Source organism: Ciconia boyciana, chromosome 4 (genome assembly GCF_034638445.1).
Source record: "Ciconia boyciana chromosome 4, ASM3463844v1, whole genome shotgun sequence".
In the NCBI taxonomy this organism is placed as follows: domain Eukaryota; kingdom Metazoa; phylum Chordata; class Aves; order Ciconiiformes; family Ciconiidae; genus Ciconia; species Ciconia boyciana.
Genome location: NC_132937.1, coordinates 98,153,195 through 98,171,040, shown reverse-complemented (window position 1 = coordinate 98,171,040; position 17,846 = coordinate 98,153,195). Strand labels below are relative to the sequence as shown.

General features: G+C 38.3%; 1 protein-coding gene across 2 annotated transcripts in view; it reads left to right on the top strand.

Annotated features, from left to right (window-relative positions):
* TMEM161B (transmembrane protein 161B) overlaps window positions 1-17,846 on the top strand; it is a 54,116-nt gene that overhangs the window by 16,796 nt on the left and 19,474 nt on the right. For both annotated transcript variants that reach the window (XM_072860742.1, XM_072860741.1), the window contains exons 3-5: window positions 2,468-2,548; window positions 7,499-7,596; window positions 9,359-9,515. In XM_072860742.1, coding sequence (XP_072716843.1) covers window positions 2,468-2,548; window positions 7,499-7,596; window positions 9,359-9,515 — 336 coding nt within the window. The remainder of the gene's footprint in view (window positions 1-2,467; window positions 2,549-7,498; window positions 7,597-9,358; window positions 9,516-17,846) is intronic.

Sequence of the window (17,846 nt, the reverse complement as noted above, 5' to 3'; positions counted from 1 at the left end):
ATTCCCATTTCCCTGTCCTCAGCCAGGTTTAGTGTAGTGTCAAGGACAGTATCGGGACAGAGGGGCTATGTCTCCTGTTTAAGATCTGCCAGGCAGGCATATGCTCAGTGATACATACCTTTCATTAAGGTTGTACCTATTCTTTCTTGTAGTCTTTATCCAGTGCCTCTTGCAGCATGTGTGCACACGTGAAGTGTCCGTGCCATCGTAAGGAAGGTAGATGATGTATAATATTGCTTGTTGTGGCTGCTTGCATTTAGGACCGTTTCTGCTTTTAGCATGAGTCTCGTAGCAGTGGATCTCCCTCAGTATTTGTTGTGTGGACAATGTTCCATGAAGAATGACAAAATTTTTTATATTTACATGAAATGCCATATTCTGCAAATATAAAGATGGGTGGATCAGACTTCCACTTGGGACAGGAAGCCTTTCCAAAACAGAGCTGGGAATGAAGTGTTATCAAGTGACTTGAGGTTATTTGGGTTTGATGTTTATTTTCCAAATTTGCCTTGCTATCTTTTTGAAATTGGATGTAACATAATCTCTAATTCGCCAGTGTAGGTTTGAATGGTTCTACGTGATGAGGTTTTCTTAATGTGAGAAGTACTGATGGTTGTAGATTCCATTATTGTCTCTAACTATAATTTGTGTTAACCCGTGTCATCAGTTAGTGGCCTCCTACTCCAGAGAAGTACTTCCACATAAATACAGATAAATTTCCGAAGTCTGTTCCCGGTAATACTTGGGCTCCTTTGCCTCAGCATTTCAGAATGGAGATCAGAGTGACATCTTTCCTGCATCTGGACAGCAGCCTTCCCTTGTTGAATGTGGAAAAGGCCTTGTTTCAGCTACTAAGGTTCTTGACATGCTTAGAGATTAAGGTAAAATGTACCATCTTAGAGACTTAACCATCTCTGTTTTTCCTCTTCAGAATTTCCTTGCCACTACTTACCTTTTGAATAAATGAGCAATGGATGGTGCATTGACTTGTGAAAGTGGAAAAACTTGCAGCTCAGCTACATGTAAATTAGTGATTTTTTTTTTTAATAGCACTTTTTCTAGTAGGAGGTGAAGATATCACTGAGGAGGTGTTGAGGAACAGAATATTGATGTTATGATCTCCTCTGCCTAAGGAAAAAGATTGATAATGGTTATTTGATAATAACTATTCCGGATTCTGGAAAATTACTGTTTTTTTGAGAGGCATAATTATACTTTATAAAGTTGTTTAGAATATGATGGGTAATTGTAATGGTATAATTATTCTAGTGAACTTTTTCCAGTATTGGTACAACCTTGTTTGCTGTATTTGGTGATAACTTGAAAATTTGGTGTTTTGAGAAGTGAAGGATTTTCACTTGAATGACAAAGCAGCAAAGCTTTCTAATTATGAATAAGCATCTCATATGCTGAAGAGAACTGAAGTTTAGCTGTGGTTGTTCAGTTCAGGCAGGGTTGGTACTTGCACACAAGGGTACTTTCATAGAATCATAGAATACCAGGTTGGAAGGGACCTCAAGGATCATCTGGTCCAACCTTTCTTGGCAAAAGCACAGTCTAGACAAGACGGCCCAGCACCCTGTCTGGCCAGATCTTAAGAGTCCCATGTTGGGGAATCCACCACTTTCCCTGGGGAGATTATTCCAATGGCTGATTGTTCTCACTGTGAAAAAATTTCCTCTTGTGCCCAATTGGAATCTCCCCAGGATTAGCTTGTACCCATTACCCCTCGTCTTTTCCATGTGACTCCTTGTAAAAAGGGAGTCTCCATCTTCTTTGTAGTCAGCCTTCAAATACTGGAACATGGTGATAAGGTCTCCCCTAAGCCTTCTTTTCTCAAGGCTGAACAAACCCAGCTCTCTCAGCCCTTCTGCATATGGCAGGCTTCCCAGTCCTTTGATCATCTTTGTGGCCCTTCTCTGGACCCTCTCCAGCCTGTCCGCATCTTTTTTCCGTAGCAGGGACCAAAACTGAACACAGTATTCCAGGTGTGGCCTGACAAGCGCTGAGTAGAGTGGGATAATGACTTGTTTATCTCTGCTGGTGATGCCCTTGTTGAAGCACCCAGCATCCTGTTGGCTTTCTTTGCCTCAGCAGCACACTGTTCACTCATCTCGAGCTTGTTGTCCACCAGGACCCCCAGGTCCCTTTCCACAGAGCTGCTCCCCATCCGAGTGGATCCCAGCTTGTGCTACACTCCTGGATTATGTTTTCCCAGGTGCAAGACCCTACACTTGTCCTTGTTGAACTTCATAAGGTTCTTGTTAGCCCACTCTTCCAGCCTATCCAGGTCTTCCTGCAGGGTGGCTCTCTCTTCTGAAGTGTGAGCAATTCCTTTGCTTAGGTGTTGCAAATGGCCAGTGTTTTTAATATGCATATAGATCTGTGTTGATATATAGTTTTAAAAAAAAACCCACTAAATTGCTAATACTGATACTGTTTTACTTGAGATTTTCTTTTTCTTTAGTTTACGGTGGTATCAGCATCCTACTGAAGAAGAACTACGGATTCTTGCAGGAAAACAAAGAGGGAAGAGCAAAAAAGATAGGTAAGTACTTGTGTTAAGATTTCCCCCCCCCCCCCATAATCTGTATAATAACTTTGCCAGCCAACTTTTGGTTTTGTGTGAGTTAAAAACTGCTAGTTGCATATGACTGCCCTGCTTGCATTAATTTTCACAACTCGGTACTGAACTGTGTTCTTTCAGTTTAACAGAGAATTGAATATGCCCAAATTGTGCAGGACTGGATGATTTCCAGTCCACAAAATTGGTCTGTGAAATTGCTAATTTGGTGGCAAGGAGGTTTTTTTAGTGAATGTATTTATTTGGATGAAAACTGAGGAAAGGAAATCTTCTATAGGATTGAAGCTCTTCATCTTGAAGCAAGAGAAGAAAGAGTTGAGTATATTAGCTCAACATAGGATTACTATGAGCCACCACTCTTACACAGCTGTGAAAAAGGTAAATGTGCTCCTAGGATGTATTAGGTGAGGTATTTGTAGTAGCAGAGATAGGGAAATACTAATCCCCTTGGACAAAGCACCAGTGTAGAACTTTATCTGGATTACTGTGTACAGTTCTGATCACTCATGTTCAAGAAAAATGAGTTTGTACATGAACAAGTGAACAGAGGGCTGCTAGGATCATCCCAGGAAACAGCAAGTCTGTCTTACGAGAGGAGGCTAAAAGAGCTTGGCTTATTTAACCTAGCAAAAACGACTGAGAGGGATGGGATAGCTGTCTATCAGCTTAAGGTGGAAACAGATTCCTGATGTTCAGGCATGAAGTTCTGGAACAGCCTTCCAGAAGTACGACTGTGGCAAGAACCAAAACATCTTGAGGTGGTGGAGCTGCTATGTTGATGCAAGATTTCTGAATTGGCTGTGTTTAAAACAAACCAACCCCTCTGGCTTTCTTTTTGGTGACATAGGAGCTTTCCTTTAGTCTTTTTATTCCAGTATGATCTCTTTTATAATCCACAAACTGCACATATAATCTGTTCATTGTAATGTCATTTTTCTTCTGTTTTGTAGTTCTTAAGCTACATGGTTAGCAACCTTATTTGCCACACTTTGGGGTAAAGAATTAAGTTGTTCCTTTTAGTTAATATTAAATAACTTTAATTTCACACGTTTGTTCCTTTTAGTTAATATTAAATAACTTTAATTTCACATGTTTGTTGCAATATTCTTTCAAATTCAGAAACTCATTTTATCTAACAGTTTTCTGTAACAAATTGAGGCAAAATAATTGTGAATAGTGTTACAATTTATAACTGTCCATTTAACCAGTAATATTTATTCATATACAAAATTAACTTTAATTATGTAACTATAACTTTAAGTCCACCAATAGGAGCCTTAAACAGAGAAACATGATCACATTGCCAAATAATAATTGTACATTGCTCTTATTGCCTTTCCTCAGCCTTGCCAGTCTTTTGCCATCCAAAACGTGTGTGTTCTCACTTTCACCAGAGCAATTACATGTTCTCAGCTGAGTGGAAGCATGGCTTGTTAATGTGTACTGACATACAAGCTTAAATTTTGTAACCTTTGGAAAATTTGCTGTGAAATTTAGTAGGAACCTGTATCACAAATCACCTACATATGCATTACGCCCTTTTTAAGTTACTAAACTTCTAGGTTTAATGTTTCAAATGTGATGCTATGTTTTCATGTCTGCGCAGTCAAATTTTGTTGGTGTGATTTGGTTATAAGATTGATATAATTATCTTACTATATTAACATGTAAATTGTAATAGTTGTAGGTAGTTGTTTGTACTAGAGTAAATGTTAATCACAGGGGGATGTGAAACCTGAGAGACACCAGGATGGTAATGTGGAGGCTTAAATGATGCTTTCTTTGCTTTGCTGTTTTAACAACAGAATGAATAATACACTTACTTTTTAGTCAATAAACATATCTCTGTGTCCTCTAAAGAACTGGCTGCTGTTGGACAAGAACCGTAGTTTAAAGTAGGAGTTGTTCCTATTGAGTTGATTTGGATGTGCTGTTTTAGGTTGCATAAAACAGAATGCAGCACTCCTTTGAGCCAAGGAGATGCGAAACAGATGGTGTAGGAGAAATAAGGATGCACCTTTTTGATTCTCCCCATATCTTTTCAAGATAAAGAATTTGCTTTGTCAAGCCCATAGTCTTGTAAGATGTAGTATCTGCTCTTTACTTAAATACTTTTCCAATATGAACTAGTTAAAAGGGAAATGGTGGAAGGACATCCCAGGAACTTGCTTGAAAATGAGCCTTAGAAACAGCTATAATGTGAACTTGTCCATTTTATTCAATGCATATTACACTTCAGTATATTATGCTATAGGTTATAATAGCACATGAATATTAGGCAGATTTTCTATTTCAGAATCGTTTGTGTTATATTAAATTGTTAGGCTAATGGAAAGGTCCATAGCTACTATGAATTACTGTGAATTAAAGCTGTCAATGATCCTGGGTATGTTCTGACTGTGTCTCTTGGATTATGGGTCCCCTGGGATAACTAAAGTGCAGGAACACCCAATTTTGAGCCGAAATGGCTTCAGTTATCAAAATGCTCATCTCAGTCAAGATGATGGTACTCCTGGGTATGTGCAGTAGGAGAACATCAAGAGTACAGCTGGGGGCAGGGAGGAACACAGAAGCTTGCAGATAGTCAAATGGCTGGGCAGTGTTTGGGACTTCTTGTTTAGACTTGAGCACCTGAATTTTTTGAGTAATGCTTTAGATTTCTATCCTCAGTTTTCAGTTTGTCCATTAAAATTCTTGTGCTTCGGATGATACTAAGAATTAATATCTTCTGAAAAAGATAATATTTATTAATATTTTTTGCTTGTATTCTCATGTCACACATTAGCTGAGAGGACATAATTCCTTAAAAATAAGTTCATGATTGATTTAATTTCTTTTTAATGATTATGTCCTAATAGCTTGTCTTTATATGGAAAATCCACCTCTCCTTTTCTAATTTTGGAGGTGCTATTCCAAAATCTGGCAGAGTTTACTGTTTCCTTCTAGGGGCTTTAAGTTTTGGTTTTGATTTTTTTTTTAACCTAACAAAACATTTTCTGATCTGCTTTAATGATTTTTTTTTTAATAGTGATGAGGTAGATTTTACTCTGGTTAGTAATGGTAATCTCTCAGCCGAATTTCATGTAACTTGACTTTGTTCATGTTATTTTAAGAGCATCCTGTTTTCTTCAATTTAAGGTCTCGTAGTGTGGCTTATTTTTCAGGAAAGTGACGATCATGATGTTGGTATAGTTTCAGAGCTCCAGATGAAAATACACCTTTAAATATGTCATTTTTTATGGTCTTTACATGTATCTGTGCTGTGAAAAATGATTCCTTAAAGATCTGTTAGTTCTAACCAACAATTTGGAAAACATAGTCTAACTTCATATTATACATATAAGACATACTTTGTTTATACCATATTTCAAATATGATTCAGTAGAACTGTAAAAGGGGCGCAATGGTGGCTAGAAGAAAGGCTTCTACACAAGGAAGAGAAGCATAAGACTTGCTAGTCTGGGAACTGGCTGAGGGAGGGTTTTGCAACAGGTGTGTATCCAGTGTGCACAGAGGCTGGATAGGCAGTAGTAAACTTACTACTGTGTTATACAGGGAGGCACCAAATTACATTAGTAGAGTAGATTTAAGGACTTCTCAATTTGGGACACACATTGTGGAACTTGGTGCTACAAGACACTACGCAGCTCAACAAATTTCAGACTGGTTCAGAAAGGGATTAGGCAAATTCATGTAGTGTTTGAAAAATGATGGTTTCAGAAGATGCAACCCCTTGCTCCGATGATCCTCAAGTTGCTTAATGCTGGAAGCCAGGAGGGGTTTAGCAGTGTGAGGGTCAACCTTTGGTTGCCTTATTCCTTCCATTTCTATAAGCAAGTAGCCACCTGTATGAGAGGGGCAAATGAATCTGCGTGTTACTCTTTATGAAGCCCCTGTGTATTGCTGTCATGCTCTGCAGCGATGGCTAAAACCTGGAACACAGCTTTGAACCCTGGTGCTGTATTGCGATGTACTTAGCCTTGTCTAACTCCCCAAAGAGAGCACGATGGATTATTTCTTTTCAAGATGTACTGGATCTCTAGGATTGCTAGTAATACTGCAATAAATTTTTTTTTTTGCTTATTTTCATAAGCGGAATATGAATTGAAAGAAGCCAGCAGTATTTCCACACGTGCCCTTTTAGATTAGAAAACTATCTTAAAAATGTCTTTGCTCGATGGCTAGTAGGGTGGATCTTTCAAGGATCTAAGTTAGTCCAGCTTATGCGACGTACTTGCTAAGCACCGTGTTGTGACAAAAAGGCATAATGCTTTTTTGGGAAATTTTGTTTTTTTTACTTTTTCCTTATCCTATCTGAGATAGATTACAGCCTTTTGTTGTTTCCAGCGAATGTTCAGTAAATTAACACTGCCAAGTCTGTCTGTCTTTTTTACCTACTTTCAATCCGAAGACTTTAAGACTCCAGTCTTTCAGCATCCTGGTCTAGACCTCAGTTAAAAATTCTCAGTTTAGCTTTGATTTTCTTCAGGGTATCTGTATGGTAGGGTGGGCATATTCTGCTCTGTAGCTGCACTCATATCACTAACCTGTTGAGAATGTGGGAACTTACTAGAACACCCTGTAGCTCCCTGAACAATCAGTGGGCTGAAGTAAATACTGGCCACTGGATCTTGCACTAATATATGCTCAGGATGCAGCATGTAGAAGCAGTTTAAACCCATACCACAGTAGTATGTCAGAGCCTTGCCAGATAAAGCGAGGAATCATTGATATACCTGGTTGTTTATCAAGATTTTAACTTGAATTAATGCTTTTAGCTAGCTAGATAAAAATGTTTGCATTTGGCAAAAAGGTGGTCTGCACTTTTCTTAAATTTGAAATGCCATTATACACTAAATGTTTATTTTGTCATATCCACATGTGTATTATCTATTTATTTATTTATTTTTACAGAAAATATAATGGTCATATTGAAAACAAACCCCTAACCATTCCGAAAGACATCGATCTTCATCTGGAAACAAAATCTGTGACTGAAAGGGACACTATCGGTAAGAATAAGTCGATGCAGACGATAATATATTATTTCAAATATATCCTGATTCTTTCTATCAAGTGTTTATTTGTGATGAATGCTGGAATATCTTTTTTTATAGACAATGAATAGAAGTACAACTGATAATAAACTTAAATGAGAAGGCAGGAATTAAGGCTAAGTCTCCTTTGCTGTTCCATGGGTGATGTCTTAATAGCAGTGTTATGGAAAAGGACGAGTAGGTGAAATCCAGCATAAAGCGCGTCTGTTATTGTATTGGGCATCCATAGCAATGTGAGACAACACCAAAAGGATCACATTATAGTCTGTTTGAGATGGAGATCATAGCTCTGTACAAGAAAATGACAATTGGCAGATGTTGAAACATACACTTCCTGCTCATCTAACATAGGAAATGTGCTGTAGCATTGAAACCTAGACCTTTCAACCACACATCTGAAACAGTGGGGTAAAATGCTTAGAAACTGAAAGTGACAGTAGAGAAATAAGCAGCGTTAAGTGTTTTGGAAGTTGCTATTTTTTTAAATGGTAATTTTTGATTCCTTAATCATAACCAGTCATTCTGTTACAGAAAACTCATATATGGATATAGATATATGTGTGATACGTATTTTCTTCCTATCTACATTTTTATATGCATGTATTCTATGCATAAATATAGAAAGAAAGGAAGCATAGTCCTATGCAGGAGATTTCTCAGCTTAAATTATCGGAGACAGTGTAGAAAATACTGTTCACAGAAATGCAGAGTTTTTTGAAGCTGGCAACTATATAAACAAAGATTCACAAGTTTCAATTATGGTTATTTGCTTGAAATGATAGCATTTAACTGTCTCCCTGAGTATTTATAGATTCTGATACAGTGTAAGGTTTAACTGTCTTTAGGAAGTTATCTATACAAACTTTTGTTGAATCTAACCAGATAGTTATTTCAAAATCTAACCAGATGGTTATTTCAAAATAAGTATAGGACTTGGAAATACCTGAGTTTGGCCGATTTCATGTGTTTGACATCAGGTAGCTTGCAGTCAACTGACAAATGCTCAATAATGTTTTGTGACTTTTTAACCGTGTAGATGTAGGGAAGGTATTTGGGAAGGACGGGCTGCACTTCACTGTCACAAATTGTTCTTTGCAGTTCCCAGCACCTATGGGAGCTCTCTGTAAATCACCTAGTCTGCATGCAACACACTACGATCCCCAGAATTTTTACAGTGGAATTTACACAATGATTTATTGCTGTACACAAGATATTAATAAAATCTGGAAGAACAAACCATCAGTATCTTAGATTTTTTTTTTTAAAGAAAAAGAGGAAGTGATTATATGTGGTATTGTAAATAATTGCCAGTGAGCTTTTAATCTTTAACAGAGAGTCAAAAAACCTCTTACCTGGGATTGGAGCTAGACAAAACTGGAGAATTTTCTGTCATGATGTTGAAATCTAAATTAAGTATGCTTTTTGAATTGACGATGTTAATGTATAAAAGCTGAGATGATAAAATAGTAAAATCTCGTAGCCTTATACATTTGACTAGTAATTAAGTATCGAATAACAGAACTGAAGAGTGAAGTTCAGGTTGTTGAGTGGAAAAAAATGTGGCTTTTTTGCTGTTGTTGCTCTTTATTTGAATGATCTGGGTCTACTTAGACCTCAGTTAATTGAAAACATTTTTAAATTGTCACTCCACTCTATCTATGTCAGTAACTGCCTTAAAATATCACACCTTTAACATTTGTAAACTTGTATTTTTCAGCATTGCATTATTTTCCGGAATATCAGTGGTTGGTGGATTTCACTGTTGCAGCTACAGTTGTGTATGTGGTGACAGAAGCCTATTACAGTATTGTGAAGCCTTCACAAGAAATGAATATCAGCATAGTGTGGTGTCTGCTTGTCTTGGCTTTTGCAATGTATCCTTTTCTGTTTTCTTGAATCACTTTGCTCCAAATAGTTTACATAATTCTGCAGTTCATGTAAAGCTCTGTATTGTTGATTGGCAGGATACACAAATATTTAGCATTTGGAAAAAGGATCGTGTAAGCTAGTGCCATTGTTGGGTAATATATATGCTGTACATGCTTTTTGTACATGCTGATATCAATAGCTTGTTACCATTAATACCAAACCATTTATGGAAAAAATACATGTATGTGAACATACAGTTAGTGCTCATCTGTAGTATATAGTGGTTTTAAACTAATTTGGTTTTTCCCAGTTTGGCAATCAGAAATACATTTCTGTACAGAAAGTGTTTACAGCTTTTGGAGAAGTGTGCAATTTACTGCACACTTTTTGTTTTCAGTATGTTTAATCTGATACTTCCTGAACAAAATAGTACAGTAGTGTGTATACTAATTTATTACAAAGATACATGCATGAATTCATAATTTTAAAACACATTCAAGACACTCTTACGAAGTTTACAGAAAATAAAATGTGTAGACAGTTGTAGGAACCAAGGTGGTATGTTTTCAAAGCTCTGCGAAAAGCTGAACTCCCCTCTGAGGGAAACAAAAGCAGAGTATTTAGGAAACAGGCAATATCAAACCATAAAAAGAAGCAGCTGTTATGTTTGTTTTTACTGGAGAAGGCAATATCAGGCATGGATGCTTGCACGGTAATTAACTGCTTTCCACATACCAATCCAGATGTACGCTTTAGGGAGGAAAGTTGCCTTTTAAAGACGTGAGAGGTGATAAAGCAGTGGAATTGAATAAGGGCCTGCAAGAGTGCAGGTTATGGAAAGGTGAGTTAGAAAATGAATTTCTGCAACTCCTCTGCTCCTTCAACAGCTGACAACCAGATAAAGTGCTAAGTTAGAGTTGATACAGCACTTGAATATTCAAAATTGATTCCTCTGTGCAAATGCCTGTTCCTCAATAGAGATTCTTACTGTGTTGTGGGGTTTTTGGGAGGGTTTTTTTTGGTGTTAGCAATAGCTGGTGGTGTTACGTAAAATCCTTGAACTCTAATGTTTGGTCATATTTGGCTAACAGTTCTGGATATGCTTTATGCTTGTCTGTACTTGATAATTATTAAAAAGTGTGCTGCCTTTATGATAAGGACAGGAATTATTTTTCTGAGTAGCCTGAAGTATAAATGATATCCAGAATTTTCCTTGTAATGAGTAAGAACTTGCTAGAAGAGACAGTTGACTCACATTATGAAAAAAAAAAAAAGACTGTCAGTAGCTTGCTTCCAGACCAGGTATTTCTCCTTTGACTTGTCAGTGCACAGACCCACAGTCCAAAAGGTAGTTTTTCTGTCACTACCTAGTAGACTAGGAAAGTTGGTGTCTGGCTCTTGTGCACCTTATGATGGTATTATAGCTATATTATAGCTAAAACAAACAGCCTTTGTTTTATTTGTTTGGGTCAAGTCAGGAACTTTAGTTTACTCTTGGCAGAGGGAAGGCGAGAGAGACAGTTACTGCTTAAGAAATCAGAAATGAAAGCCAACACCTTTGACTCCCATTTTGAGGATGAGGGGGAGGTTAACAGAACTAATGGAAAAACCAGCTTCAAACACTGAAGCCAGAATACGCTCTTAAATGTATTGGTGGCAACGCCCCATTTGCTTAATCTTTCAAATCTTGTGTTTAGCCAATTTAATACTATGGTGATTGCAACTCTGTGTGAAACAGAGTTGTGAATTAATATATGTAAGAAAATCCACTGCAATAATTCTTTCTTACAGTGGTATTTGAATACAATCTTAATCACTGCTTTCATTTGGTCATCAATTCAGGGCAAAACTAAATGTAGAAATTAAGAGATTAAGTTGCCTGGCAGTGTGAGCTTTCTGTCTCAGTAGTGTGAACATGCAAGTAACCATTAGGGTCTTTTTTTGCTTGTTCCTTTCTCACCTGCCATTTTTATATTAATTGAGCCTAAACCAACATTTCCAGTTTTATCCTAATCTGGCTGAAGCATTTGAGATCTAATTGCACATTTGGACCTGGAGGAGATTGAAACAGGTCTAGTATTCCCTGCATGTTAGAAGCACATTAGCTGTATTTTCTCACTGGTCTTCCTGCATGACTGAAAGAGAAGCAACATCAGAGAGAATAGTATTAAAATCAAAAGATCATGTGCTAAAAGCTAAATTTTATTTAACAAGCTGTGAACAGTTAATTGCATGCTTTAGGATTTTTGTACATAGGCATGTATTGTCTAAGGGACCAATATTGTTTTGAGGTTTTGATAATAGGCAGTATACTTTAGAGAGAAAATTCTTAAGGGGTCTATCAGTTTGTTTGGGTGAGAGAAAGGTTAGAGAAGTTAAAGCTTAAAATTCATGTGGCACTTCTAAAAACATGCAAATTTGGGAAGGCCTAGAGAAGAATGGCCTGATATGTAGGACCAAGCCTTCAGAAATATATTCTGGGAAACTGTATAAGTATACATTGTAACCTTGTATAATTACTTATCCAGTACTAGGTAGTTGAACAGTAATTTATTAATTATACAAAGGCAACAAATGGTCAGAAGTAGTTTTCTGCCACTTTGTACAACTTTTATTTACTGTTTGTTCTGTGGCATTAAATAGACCTTGCTTTTATTGGCGGCTTCTGCACAGAGTAGATGATTTTGTAGAAATCCTTGTGAAGTCACTGCTTCCTAATATTGAATAGGGCTTTGCTTAATTACCTGTATGGTTCCTGGACTGATGGGATGAAGTAGTGTGATCCTGTGTGGTCTGAGGGGTTAGTGGCAATGCAGAAGGCTGCAGTACCAGGAGACACAGTCTAAACTTTAATATAAAGTTAACAACTCCATAAATATGTTAACATAATATGTTAACATTACATCTGTTAGAATCTCCAGCCCCTAGTAGACGGGGGAGAGAACACAGTGACCAAGGATGAGGAAAAGGCTGAGGTACTTAATGCCTTCTTTGCCTCAGTCTTTAATAGCAGGGCCAATGGTTCTCTGGGTACCCAGCCCCCAGAGTCGGAAGACAGGGACGGGGACCAGAATGGAGCCCCCATAATCCAGGGGGAAATGGTTAGTGACCTGCTGCACCACTTAGACACTCCCAAGTCTATGATGAGATCCACCCGAGAGTGCTGAAGGAACTGGCAGATGTGCTCACCAAGCCCCATTCCATCATTTACCAGCAGTCCTGGCTAACTGGGGAGGTCCCTGCTGACTGGAGATTAGCTAATGTGACACCCATCTTCAAGAAGGGCCAGAAGGAGGACCCGGGGAGCTACAGGCCTGTCAGCCTGACCTCGGTGCCGGGAAAGCTGATGGAGCAGATCATCCTGAGTGCCATCACACGGCATGTAGAGGATAACCAAGGGATCAAGCCCAGCCAGCATGGGTTCAGGAAAGGCAGGTCCTCCTTGACCAACCTGATCTCCTTCTACGACAAGGTGACCCGCCTAGTGGATGAGGGGAAGGCTGTGGATGTTGTTTATCTAGACTTCAGTAGAGCTTTTGACACTGTTTCCCACAGCATTCTCCTGGAGAAACTGGCTGCTCATGGCTTGGACGGGTGTCCTCTTCGCTGGGTAAAGAACTGGGCCCGGCCATCCAGCCAAAGAGTGGTGGTGAATGGAGTTTACTCCAGTTGGCGGCTGGTCACAAGCGGTGTTCCCCAGGGCTCTGTGTTGGGGCCAGTTCTGTTTAATATCTTTATCAACGATCTGGATGAAGGGATTGAGTGCACCCTCAGTAAGTTTGCAGATGACACCAAGTTGTGTGGGAGTGTTGATCTGCTTGAGGGTAGGAAGGCTCTGCAGAGGGACCTGGACAGGCTGGATCGATGGGCTGAGGTCAATTGTATGGGGTTCAACAAGGCCAAGTGTTGGGTCCTGCACTTGGGTCACAACAACACCATGCAACGCTACAGGCTTGGGGAAGAGTGTCTGGAAAGCTGCCCGGCGGAAAAGGACCTGGGGGTGTTGGTCAACAGCCGGCTGAACATGAGCCAGCAGTGTGCCCAGGTGGCCAAGAAAGCCAACAGCATCTTGGCTTGTATCAGAAATAGTGTGGCCAGCAGGAGTAGGGCAGTGATCGTGCCCCTGTACTCGGCACTGGTGAGGCCGCACCTCGAATACTGTGTTCAGTGTTGGGCCCCTCACTCCAAGAGAGACATTGAGGGGCTGGAGCGTGTCCAGAGAGGGGCAACGGAGCTGGGGAAGGGTCTGGAGCACAAGGCTGATGGGGAGTGGCTGAGGGAACTGGGGTTGTTCAGCCTGGAGAAAAGGAGGCTGAGGGGAGACCTTATCACTCTCTACAACTGCCTGAAAGGAGGGTGTAGAGGTGGGGTCGGTCTCTTCTCCCAGGTAACAAGTGATAGGACGAGAGGAAATGGCCTCAAGTTGAGCCAGGGGAGGTTTAGACTGGATATTAGGAAATTTTACTTCACTGAGAGGGTTGTCAAGCATTGGCACAGGCTGCCCAGGGAAGTGGTTGAGTCGCCATCCCTGCAGGTATTTAAAAGACGTTTGGATGAGGTGCTTAGGAACATGGTGTAGTGGTGGGCTTGGTCGTGTTAGGTTAATGGTTGGACTCGATGATCTTAAAGGTCTTTTCCAACCTATACGATTCTGTGATTCTGTGATAATGTATTCTGGGCATTACAGCTTTTTGGATGGAGGAGGATAGTGCCAAGGGTGATATAGAGAGGTAGTGATAACAATCCTTGTGATCATGGGAACCTAGGCAGGTGAAAAGAGATTTCAGAAGAAAACTGGTTCATTCATGTGTTGTGACATCAGGCCTCTGGGATGCTGAGGATACTTTAAAACTTACACAACTATTTACTAATTCAGTATGTCAAGACCAGAAACAATTCATCATAATTTAAGTGTTAGAAAAATTTGGTTGCCTCCCTATTTTCAATTGAAAGCAGTCAACGTGATATGTCAAGAATTAATTCTAGAACAATTTTGTGTTTTGGTGACAGGTGTTTCTTCTGTTTCATGGCTGTGTGTTAAGAGGTAATAGTTTGTACTAAAGATCTGGCTGACAGAATGACCAAAAAAAGCTTAGAGAAGTTGGAACTGATGATTGGAATTTCTCAGCCGTGTCTTCCACAAATGGATGTTTTGATTCAGTGCAGTAACCCACTATTAGCATTTTTAATGTTCATAGTGTAGATACTCAGAAAAATTCCAGAAATTAATCTAGTCTATACATATGTGTTTTAACAGAAATTTAGTCTAAAAGGTGTAGTATGTAAATTTAGTATTTGAGTTCCAGTGTTAGAGCATGTTGGCATTACATTGATGATAGTTGTGCTAGGCACAACTAGGCTAGCTTTAAACATGCTTCATGTGCTGAAATGTTTGCGTGGCTGCATTAGCAGGTACCTCAGTGAAAGATGCCATATTCCCCTGCCAGACTGGGTTGATGCTCAAGTGGAGCTCATGCTCAGCTTACCCACTGTAAGGCTAGGGCAGGAATGTCTGCGTGTCTGTCTCGTTCCGCTGGACTGCAGTGTGAACAATACCAACCTGGTAGTATGGATAGATAGTTCCAGGATAGGGAACTCTCTTATTTTTAGCAGAACAGAAAAATAAATTTTTAAATGGACAGGTAGTTTCAGGAAGACTCAAAGATGTTTCTTGGAGGAAGCATTTAGATGACCTGCTGTACCACCTGCTTAGTGTTTAATGTTTTTGAAAGGCTGCAGGATACTGGGTTGGTTGATCACTTCTCATGCTGATAGCCTGCACTCACTGACCAGTTTCCAGTACCTGAAGAGGAGTTACAAAAGATCTTGCAAAACAAAGATGTTGAGGTTTTTTTCAGACAGATTGTTGGTCGTGACCTGCTGATTGTGAATTTTGGCTTAAAAATGAGTTTTTCAATGTTTCTTGCAAAAGTAATGTTAATGTTTGTGAAAACTCATTGTGGTGTAGGCCACAGTGTTTGAATTACTATTTTTTTTCTTATTCTTTATTTACAGTTTGTTGCAGATAGCAGTAACTATTCACAGATTGATGATTTCTAGTATTTTGAAATTTGGAAAGGTGGCTTCTGTCAGAACAAATACTCAAAATTAGCAAACTGAATTACTGATCGCAGTTTTAAATGTAGCAGTTGCAGCCAGCTTACTTGCAAAGGATTGGGTTTGTAAAATAACAAAATGCTTTATTGGCGGGAGGAAGAATGTGCATGAGGATAGAGTAGGATGGACAACACAGAAATGATCCATCTTAATAGTAATGTGTGCCTAATTTAAATTACTATGCTTATACAGCTATTTAAAATTCATCACTGAGAACAACTGAATAAGTCAGGTTACTTAACTTTTTGTCTATAAACCTTTAAAGAGTGTTGTATGCAATCATTTCTCTTGCAAAGGTAAGGTATTTAGGAAAATTAATGTGGTATAGCAAAGGTAAGGTATTTGTCAGCTGGGAAGCTGTCTGTTATCTGAAAATGTTTAAGTAACCTGATTTCATTGGTAGGTTAGTAAATTTCACTGGCTGCTTTTGGAAAATGTATTGATGGCATAGCAAAGGAAAGCAACAGTCTTTTCTTAACTTGACTGAAGATTGATCTAGGGAAAGTCAGTCATCAAATACCTTAAAATGACCTCTAAGCCTTAAACTATAATTTTTCCTACATTCATGCAATTAGAAATAATATAGAGGAGTTTATTTGGTATTCAGTTGTGAATCCTAAAGTTTTGTGTATTTTAATAGAAACAGAAGATGAATCTTTTTCTCTTCAGCCATGTGCATAAATGCCAGTGGACTGTATCATTCAAAAATTCCATAATTGCAGCAATTCAAAAGATAAAATTATTTTTCTAAAAGTGTATATTATAAGTTCCACAGGCATATCACCTTTTGGGACCAAAAAAGACGTAATAAAAAGTGGGGTGAGGGGGGTGGGGAATCTATTGACTTAGCACTGTATAATCCAGAATTATTTTTTCAGTAGGTCCTGAAGCATAGGTCAAGCAGTGAAGGAAGCGATGAAGTAAGCCATAATGCTTCGATTTTCTCCATCCCTAAAATAGGTAGCAGTGGTTATTATTGAACTAACAGAGGTTTTCAGTCACATATAGTTTGCATAATCATTAATTTATATATTGGGTTCTGAATCTGCACTATAATTGGAATTTACTGTTAGTATGCTTTTTTTTTCCCAATTGCATTTTCCACATCCTTTAGGCACAATCCATAGTTGAAAACATGAAGTATCTAGGGGGTTATAAATCTGTTTATAGGTTAGGTCTGTTGATCACAAACTGTTATGAAGTCCTTTGTATAGCTTCAAGATTTGAAATTAATGTGTTTTCAGTCTGTGATCAGTGTCCCTAGCTGTAAAAAGACACTTGATTTAAGAATTTATTATTAGAGAAACAGAGTTTTCCAGAACATGGTCTATATGACCTATTATGTACCTCTTTTTAGGATGAGGTAAGTCTTCCATTATATATATATATATCAGTTCTTTCTGTGTAGTATTGAAAGGAGGTTAAGTTGATTACTGTGAACTTAAGAGTTATGAGACGCTGTGCTTAGGCCACTTTATTTTGTGCATATGAATACCTCTGTGCATATACATGAAATACAGCAATGTGTATGTTAAATATGTGCTGCCTAATGAAGTGCGATATTGTGTAATCATATAGTTTCTTCAGAGATTAACTGATGACTGTTCAAATGTTTTCCTGAATAGATACTCTAAAACATGTTTTCATGTAATCTACAACTTAAAGTTCTTCCAGTATTAAAAAAAGTGCAAATATGAATACGTATGTTATTGCATAGTGGAAAAAAGAGTACAGTTTACCTGCCTTGAAATACCAAAGAGAAAAAGGAAAAAGATTTTAAGTGTAATGTCTGGAGTGATGTCCAAGTACTTTATTTAAGTATGGACTGGATATTGCCTGCCATGTGGGGAAAAAAAAAAAATCAATTATAATGGACTGCAGTTCATAGTAATAAGAGTTGACAATATATAATGAAAATTTTATACTGATCTACTGTTTAACTTTGGAGATAATTATGTTTAGAAATGTGTTAAAAAGATGAATACTCAATGTTTAAATGTTTAAAAACATTTTAAAAGCAGCTTGATAACAAACAGGTGATGTCCTAGATGTTCGTATTTGTGACACTGGGGTTACATCAAAGGACTTAATGTATGATACCAGACTATATAGGGTTTTTAAGGTTGTTTTTTTTTCTTTTCCAGGATGAGCATGGGATAGGTTTTTCTTTCCTAGATAGTACTAAATGTGCTGTTGTTTCACTATCTTTGTTATCTGAA